This window comes from Brienomyrus brachyistius, chromosome 1 (assembly GCF_023856365.1).
Source record: "Brienomyrus brachyistius isolate T26 chromosome 1, BBRACH_0.4, whole genome shotgun sequence".
Classification (NCBI taxonomy): Eukaryota; Metazoa; Chordata; class Actinopteri; order Osteoglossiformes; family Mormyridae; genus Brienomyrus; species Brienomyrus brachyistius.
In genome coordinates this window covers 26,702,896-26,712,251 of record NC_064533.1, presented here as the reverse complement: position 1 = coordinate 26,712,251, position 9,356 = coordinate 26,702,896, and the positions used below count along the sequence as shown (strand labels likewise).

At 42.4% G+C, this 9,356-nt stretch overlaps 1 protein-coding gene across 1 annotated transcript; it reads right to left on the bottom strand.

Moving 5' to 3' along the window:
• Positions 1-3,302: 3,302 nt before the first annotated feature.
• On the bottom strand, positions 3,303-8,134 carry cdv3 (carnitine deficiency-associated gene expressed in ventricle 3). Its single transcript, XM_049022789.1, has 5 exons — positions 7,726-8,134; positions 5,601-5,677; positions 5,379-5,512; positions 5,090-5,252; positions 3,303-4,904 (listed from the first exon to the last, which is right to left on the bottom strand). Exons 1-5 carry the CDS (start codon positions 7,915-7,917, stop codon positions 4,778-4,780), a joined length of 693 nt encoding a protein of 230 aa, XP_048878746.1. The 5' UTR covers positions 7,918-8,134; the 3' UTR covers positions 3,303-4,777.
• Positions 8,135-9,356: the final 1,222 nt, after the last annotated feature.

Below are 9,356 nucleotides of genomic sequence, written 5' to 3'. Positions count from 1 at the left end.
GAATGTTAAGGAATGCCTTGTTATTCAGTACTAGGGGTGACGGAGGGACATGAATATCCTAGCTGATTCAGGGGCCCCAGCATTTCACAGGGGCCCCTGAATACAAAATAGCAAATTCTACCATTGGGGACCCATATATTTCTTCAGACTGAAAGCGGAAAACTTCTAGCTTTGCTCCTGTTTGGAGCACTAAACCAGGTAGTCTTATGTGTTACCCTACATTAACTGTTTGGCTTCAACTGTTAATTGATGAGAAATAGGATCATTCTCAATTCTCAGGCTTTACTTTTGGTTGTCCTGTTCTAATATTTATCGATTTCTATCTCTATTTACTCATTTAATCATTACAGAAGTAAAACTTTCAGTAATCTCAGGAGAATCTTTGATGTCTAAGTAATAAACCACTAGTTTAGTATTTACCAAATAGAGCCATAATACATTCCTACTACAAAATAAAATGTACAAATCTTTCCTAACTGAAAATCTACATTAGAATTTGATGAACATTACTTGTTATTTATCTATGAAATCCTCCCCATTTGGCAAGCTCAAGGGCTGCTTTGCAATGTGGGCAGTAAAGTTTGTTTGCAGTTTTTGTTTGAATATAGGTCTCTGATCCTGCAAGTTCAAAGTCCAGGTTTGTGGAACAGGGTTTCCTTAGCTTCTGGTAATGCAGCTCACATGGAGAGATGTTTGCATTTCATTCTTACATGCGTGGGATATTGGGACGAATTTCATAACTTGCATATCATTTTTAACACTGACAAGACTGAAGGCCTTGAAGTGTGTGTTTTTTAAGTGTTCAAGGAAGACTGGCCCCCCATCCTGGGTTGTTCCCTGCCTCGTGCCCATTGCTTCCGGGATAGGCTCCGGACCCCCGCGACGCAGTAGGATAAGTGGTTTCGAAAATGCAGTTATTCAAGTACTAAAATTATTAATTTACTAAAAGAGTACTAAAATTATTTATTTGAATATGACTAGCTTATTTCAGAACCTACAGCACTGCATAAAGTAACTGCTGGTTGCAAATAAATGCTTAGGTAAATATTTTTTCTTGCTCACATGGCTTCTGTTTGCGAACTATTCCGGAGGTTAAGGCTCCATAATATACGGTTTGAGATTTCCTTCTTGTAGCAGTAGAGAGCGTCCTCTTGTGGCTGAGTGAAAACGATGACAGAAAGCCCTGTATGTCTGGTACTTTCAAATGTACAACAGCAAATCTCCCCTCAGGGCCGGAACTAGAACTGGTTGTCCAGTAGCTCAGTTCACATTTCTTAGTTTGCTTCCCGGAATGCCGAATTAATTAAATGTATTTAAGATGGTGTAACATGGCAGAAACTTATTTCCAGCCTGAGCTGCTACACTGCTGACATACACTGACCTGTGTGCTTTAAGGTGGGGCATAAGAAGGGCCATAATTCATAGAGGAACCAAATTTATCATTAGCCAATGATATATTTTGAATAGGGACGGGTGGGAACTCTGAGGCCCAATCAGCTTTCAGGTCTGCCCCTCTATACACCCCTGGTGGAGTCACATGGAGTAGCAGTAATCACTGAAGATGAAGCAAGGACCTTCCAAGCTTCCCAGCCTTGATGTTTTATGCTCTGGGTTTGACACGAGTGGATGTTCAAGGACATCCATCCCCTGGTGATTAAACGTGAGCTTCAGCAGATCTTGTTTGCGATGAGCAGGTGAATACTTCTCTCAGGTGGAACCAGGCCTGAGTTTAGCAGTCCTGCTTCCTTCTGCTGTGAATGGGCATGTGACAGAAGAATGTTCACGCAATCTGGGTCTCCCCTTCTGCCGCTAGGCCCATTTCCTTGGAGATCCATGGAACTGCAGGATGTGCCTATCCAGCCTTAACGTAGAGGATGCAGCCCCAGAGGATAAAATACAAAAGGTCAGTAGTCGCAGTTGTTTTCCAATTAAAATGACATCTGCAGACTATTCACAAAATTCACAAACCCCAAATTTCAATTATTCACCAGTTATTCTGTCTATCCCAGGCAGTAAAAGGCAAGGGTTCACCCTGGACAGGATGTCCAGTCTTCGGGGATCCCCAGATAGTGAAAAATTTTGCTTCCTCCCAGTTCGCAGTACACCTGTACCAAACAAGAACACCAAATACATGGTGCAGGTGTACGGGGAGCTGGGAGGACTGGGCCGAGAGAAACAGATCTAACCAAATGTTATTCATTCCAGATGCAGATCCAGATCCAGGACATCAGGAAAAAACTGATCCCACAGGTGCAGGAATAATATTCTTTAGTAGGGAATTACACATCTAATTATTGTTTGAGAACTGGGTTGAGAAATATCGCTCTAAATGAACTAGTAAAGCTGAAGATGAACCACTCGCAGACCATGCCATGTGTCAGCTTTCCTGCCAGATGTCTCACCATGTTCACACTGAATGTGAAAATATTTCATTCATGTCAGGGTCAATTTTTGGCTCTCAAACAGTTGTCCTTCACAGGTTATAAGGAACCACCTTACAGATGATCAGAACTGGGTTGCAGAGATCTTGTTTCCCATGGAACCAAAGCCCACTTCTAACCTTGGATGACTTTGCTGTGACAACCCATAATCAGCCAGTACACATGCTGGGTGATTCAACTGAGAACAGAAAAGATGCAACTGGTTGGATGTGCACCACTGAAAAAAAAATCAATACAGATGGTGATATTTCCTTGCTGCATTTTCATAGTCTGATCCATTTCTTCTGAAGACAACCTTGCAGAGATGTGAGATTTGAATAGTGAGGTGCAGGATGTGATCACATCTCTCACACACAAATTACCAGCTGATGAAACCACTTTTGGCACCCATCATACCTCTATATGAACCTGTCCTTGCAGCAGTTTCAGACGAGACCACCTTTCTCGTTATTGGCTTAACATGCTTTAGTCATCAACACACGTTCATTTTAACCAAGTTTCCCAGCACTACCACTGTCACTGTCAGTAGTGTTTACATACCACAAATTATTGCTTATATTATTTGTTCCTACTGACGTGCTATTTTCTTTACTTGGTTCTGTCACAGAAATAATGCACTGCTCTCTGACAAAGTTTAAAAGAACTCAGATCCACACATCTACCAGAAGGCACAGAAAATGGTAATGCCAAACTAATGCGCATCCCGTCCTCAGATCCGTACCATCCAGACCCAGCATGCCACCCAGACGTAGTTCTTCCTGCTAATCCTAATCAACAAGTTAACATCCTCAAAAATCTGCCCCCCTCTCCAACCCCAGCCCCACATATTGTCATTGGAAGCAATCAAAATGTAAGGACATCCACACTTCTTTACAACTTTATTATTATATATATATATATGTTTTCATTTCTCAACTGTTGACAGCCTGAATATGTCCCTAATAGACTGTACAGAACAAACTTGCACCACTTGCATAAAATTCAGTGATTAAACATATTTAAAATAGAATGCGTCTCATAGGCACTTGAGAACATTTGCTTCAGGGGATGACTGGGTAGGTTTCTTTGTAGAATTATCACAAACCTGGACAAACCCAGTTTTTCCCCAACCATCAACTCTCTTTGCATCTCTGTTGACCCAAACAGGGTTCTAATATCAGCAGTACTGAGGAGGTCCCCTGCTCGGTTTACCCACCAAGTCGTTACCAGCTTAGGGAGACCCTCCAGTGTGCAGATACAGCCACTCCATGAACAAAGAAGGACAACCTCCATCGCACCGTTAGAGCTTTCTTCTTCAAATATCAACAGGAATTGGGCACCAGACCACGACAGACAGGCACAGATTTCAGAACGAGACATTTTAGTAGTGAATTTGGTTAGAAAAGGCAAGTTTAATGTTAACCAAGGAATCATCAAATAAAGCCGTGAAATAAAGGGGGGGAGGGGGTCCAGACACACACCATTTTCTCGCTACTAAAACTAAATATGCTATGCAAAGAAAGTTTAAGGGAAACGCTGTCCAATGCAGATTTTATCAAACAACCGAATACCCCACAAAACACAGAAGGACAAAAAGTACAACTTCCTCTGACTAATTTTCATAGTTTCCTGTATTAAGGCTACTTTAAAAAGTCTCGGGTGAAGCGGAGCCTTAACCACTTCACTGTGACAGCTGGCAGATTCCCTCTGTGGAAATGTTCTATTCCAGTCTGATGGGCCTGACGTTGTTCGGGGGGGGGGGGGGGGGGGGGGATGTGACAGAACCTCACTCCAGTGCAAGCCCGAGGGAGAATGGGCATCACAGCAAGAGGATGAGCAACCCAGGAAGCCAGGGTCCTCAACGGCGACCCCAGCAGCTGTCTTCAGGCAAACTTCAGCCCAGTGGCCATGTTAAACAGCATATAGCCAACAGCTGTGTGCAAGTTCGTCCCATACGACAAAAAAAAAAAAAAAACCACAATACTCAGCTGTTGCTGCCATGCTCAGGACCGGCAAGAGCCAAAGGGAGATCGTTCTTGCAATATTGTTTATAAGGGTAGGTATAAACTGATATTAGGTCGAGTTCACTCATTGCAGTTGCCCTTGGAGTTGTCATGACGATTGGAAGCCCTTGCCACCTGTGTGTGTGTGTGTGTGTGTGTGTGTGTGCGCGTGCGTGCGTGCGTGTGTGTGCATGTATGTGTGTGTAGGGCAGTGTTGATGTCAGTGTCTGCGAGAGGCACAGAGTGTGTGTGCAGTCTGTTTCCGGCACCATCAGCACTGTTAGGGCAGCAGTACCCATATCTGCAGCACGTCCCACAAGGTGGAGCAGGTCCAGGCTGTCCCCACAGGATGCCCTACTTGTCCCCTAAGACAGCATACTGGTTGTCCAGTTGCAGTTCCTGTGCGGAGGCCCCACCCACTTCCTCCCTGGCCCGGTACTTGTGCTTCACCACCTCGAAGGTCCTCTCAATCTCTCGGTCCCTTAAGAAAAAGGGGGGGGGGGGGTGTCATTTATTACACCTAGGGTCTCAAAGGGAAATCCAGAGGACCAGAGGGTCCTACTACTATATTAAACCCATGAAAAGTCTTTTCAAGCCAAAAAATCTTCTTAAAGTAACATAAAAACAATATCCATCATCATTATCGTCATCCCCATGAAGACACACCTTCGCGTCTCGACGTGTTTGGCCGTGGCGGACAGTGAGGGAAACTGGGCATCACTGAAGATCTCCGGAGGACCCTTGGACGGTCCCTTCCGATTGGATGTCAGTCGGGCCCCTGGGGGCCGATATACCCCCAGTGGCTTCTGCTCGGGCACCTCTTCTTCCTCTGTTGGGGGAGGGGGGGTAAATCACAAATTTTAAACCCAACGCAACAAACTAATACCTGCTGTTCTACATTCGGCCAGTTAATCAAATACTCACAATATCACAAACAATAGTCTCATTTACTCACCAACAGGGGGTGCCACAACAGGCACAGCACTAGACTTGTTCCATGGACCAGAGACTTTGTCTCCACTGACGAGAATGATCTCCCCATCCTCACCGACCTCATCCTTCTCATACTCCATGTCCTCCTTGTCGTCACTGAACACAAAACACCCAGTAGGGAGAGAACTGAGTCTCACAGGATAATACTCAATGTCAGAGTGTCCTTACCAGATAGGGGACTTACCTTATTTGTAGAGCCTGCAGCCTGAGTCCACTGTAGTCAACTTCTTTCTGCTCAAACTCTTTCCACTCTTCATCCTCCTGAAATAAGACATCAGCAGCCTATCACTTCAACAGTGAATATAAACCCTCTACCAACTTGCGTAATTATGAATCATCATCGCTGCAACGAGGCATTAAGAGCTACCCTGTTTCTCCCCAACAGAAAAGCAGACACCGGGGGTGACATAGGACAATCATCTCAAAATCTGCGAGAGGCAGCAGCCCGTCGGCCTGCCGCTCCATTGCCCCTCTATGCGCAACTGTTCCAACAAATGCTTGCAATTCTGTTCTAATAATTGTAAATTATTGTAAAATCATGGCTCTGCATCGTGATAAATTTGTAGACAATGAGTCCTTTCAAGTTGTCTGCTATTTGAATTTCTCACCTAATGAACTCCACAAGATTTTAAAACTAATTATGAGCCAACCACTACTACCAGTTTCCTTAAGAATGCAATGTCAGTTGTCAAAACCTTTTTTATATAGTTTAGCTTTGTTTCAGTGCCACATTTTGTGTGTGTGTGTGTGTGTGTGTGTGTGTGTGTGTGTGTGTGTGTGTGTGTGTGTATCACGTTTCCCATCCATGTCCCACAGCTGCCAGTTCATCACATTTCCAACACAAGTAAATTCAATCCAGCTACCCCCACCGCTCCCAAACTTTTATTATTGTGGCATAACCTCTTGTAACTTCAAATAAAATAGCCACACTGCACAATTGATAATGACATACTTACTTTCCAGAAAGAATAGCATTAAACATAAAACATAGGTGGCAACTGTAAGCCTATATATTCCCAGGCTATCTGAATCATGGATGAACTGGATTGTTCAGCCAAACAGTAAATCCATTTTTAAGATCTATTACTATTAAATCCAGACTCAAAAAATGCTCCTCATTAAAATTCTGAAATTGGAAACAGACTTTGCTTAAATGATCGTTTTTGTTAAACCTCGACGAATTATGCAGCACCAAAACACTTATTTAAGCAAAATGAGTAGAGAACAAACGATCATTTAATTTATATGAAATGTATTTGACCAAGACAGCAACTTTCTCGGGCTAATGAAACTGACAGCGGCATCGAGAGTACACATTCAAAGTTTCAAACATCCACATCTAATGCGTAGGACATCAAATCTGAATTTTCCATTAATATTGGCTTGTCCACGCCCATACCATGAAAAAATAAATTGTTTAAAATTTAATACATTAAAAAGTAATTACATAGTAATTTAACAAATTATTATTTGACAACTGCATGCAATAGGTTACCCACCCAGCTAAATGAAACTGCCAGCTGTATGAACTGTGAGATCAAATACGTAACACACTCTCCAAAGCCTTTTTAGGAATCCTCACATGGCTCATGCTTTAAGGTTTGGTTCAACAGCGGCTCTTGGTAGAAAAATCACTCGCCGGTCTGTCGATAACACATTTCTAGCCAAAGTTACCGAAACCAAACCCGGGTTTTATTTTAATTCAAGGCGAGCCATGGCGGTGAGGTCAGCTGTATAAGAGCTCATCGTTTTTTACGATCACGGCAGTCAGAAAATGTCAGAAGCTTACTGATGCAAACACAGTACATATACTGGGGGCAAAGACCACGGACGGATGACATAAATCGGCGATCGCAAGTAGACGGCCCATTACATCAATGATTTTCATATGATGACTTTCAGTAGGCCGGCCTCACAAAAATGACATGCACATAAAACATGGATGCTGACCAGATTGGCCGTAAATCCTCATCAGACAGTTAATGACAGCAAACTGACATTAAAGAGGCGACAGAATCGCCTGCAGGAACACACTGACTCAAGACCGTGCAATTACGGTCCGCGATACAGATTGCTGTCGACAGGCGTTTATAACTTTATAACTAAATAACCAAGTTTGTCAGTCTGGCATCCCAACCAGGCCGAACGTTTCTTTTATAGAAATAACACGCTAGTGAATTTCACACACCACCGAATTGCTTCCAGCTGTTAAGTAGAGTTTGCATGTCTGCCCGATATGCGCCCATCCCGCGCGGGCACGCCAGGCAGCGCGTGCTTAGGCGGCGCGTGCTTAGACAGCACCTCCATACCTTCTCCACGTTCGTGTCCGGATTTTCGTTCTTCGTCTTCTCCCTTTCCTTCTTATTCTTCTTCATGGCCGCCGTCCCCGGAGTCGGCGCCGGCTCCTTTCCTTTACCTTTCTCCTTTTTCTTCTTTTTATCGCGCTTGGCAAAAAAATCATCCAGACTCTTCTCTGCACAAGTCGTTGCAACATCCGCCATTTTTCCCTTAAAAATGAAGGACAGCTGCTTAAGTGTCACTTTAAACTGTTAAATTACTAAATGCCAATGTAGCCGGAAACTGTAATACTCCACATTTAACTCTGGATGCTATTGCAACACGTATAAATAAAAAAAAATAACTGACACTCAGAATGACTGATAATGAACCTTAAGTTCGACAGGCGAGGCGATTGACATGCGCTCTAATATAACCGGATGTACAACCTACCGCGTGTGCGTCGCAAGGTGTGCTCTTGTGTGATTGACAGCTACTGTGGCCAAAAACGACGAGACAAAAATACACGCCGGCCAATAAGAATATCGCGTTTACTGGAGCGGATGTAAAGGCTGGTCGACGCTCAGGCACGAGTCCGTCATGCTGCGGATGTGTCGGCGTTTGCTGCTGACTTCTTATTGTAATGTGCAAACTTACATCTGCTCTTGTAACAACGATAAAATAACATTACGATAGTCTCTCGTTACAAAATATGTTTTAAATACTGGCGATGAATTGAGTCTCAATATAATGCAACATGAAAACATTAAAATGTATTTATATTGCAGGCGCCTTCATTATAGTCTAATGAACATTATAGTCTAGCATGGTCTTAATACTAACTGATGATTAGCTGCAAAAACGAGAATGTAGAAATAAAGCAGATCCTTGCGTTTTTGACCATTACGTTTCAGGGAATTTACATCACTTCCACAGGCAAACTGCAGATGGCACCCGTGCACTAATTTGGTTGAAATTTTAAATCTAGTAAATTAGATCAAATTTATCCTAAACATAATAATAATGATAAAATAGCAATGCGGCGTGCTTTAGATAAATTTACAATATGTTCACCATTTGAACTCCTTTATTAGCAAGAAATTCTCACATCAAAGTAACCATCTCTAGCAGCTATAACAGCAGAGAAAAATCAAGGCATTATTTCTACAAGGGACATTAAATGCTACTCTGCTTCATGGGATGAAACAGCTAACTAGTGCATTTAAAATTAAAGGACAGCCTAGAATTTGACTATGCCATCATCACACAACCAGTTAATAGGATGTCAGACATGCAATGTTCCATACTCTTTCCATGTTATAAATTAAACTTGTTTTATTTGATATAAATTTTCAATTCATAATTTATTCACACTCAACTTTCCAATGCTTAACAAGAATAAAAATCTGAAGTTTACTAAATAAGTCAGACATTTGTAAAAACCTGTGAAATAAAACTTTTGACTGGTAGTGTATACTTGGCCTTATAGGATTGTGGGACTGTTGCCCCCTTAAATTAGATAAACATATTATTTTATTAATTTGTTAGCAAATTATATTGAGTGAATTTTAGCAAATGTTAAGTTAGGAAATGTAGAAAATCTCAGTGCGTGCAAAAACTTTTGAGTGTGTGTAGCTGATTTTATGTGGTTTATTTCCACACT

Bases quoted from the DNA above. Each gene is read 5' to 3' on its own strand.
- cdv3 (XM_049022789.1), bottom strand. From the start codon at position 7,917: ATGGCGGATGTTGCAACGACTTGTGCAGAGAAGAGTCTGGATGATTTT. The intron at 5,678-7,725 runs GTATGGAGGTGC...GTCTTATTTCAG, and splicing joins CGGACACGAACGTGGAGAAG to GAGGATGAAGAGTGGAAAGA. The intron at 5,513-5,600 runs GTAAGTCCCCTA...TTTTGTGTTCAG, and splicing joins CTGCAGGCTCTACAAATAAG to TGACGACAAGGAGGACATGG.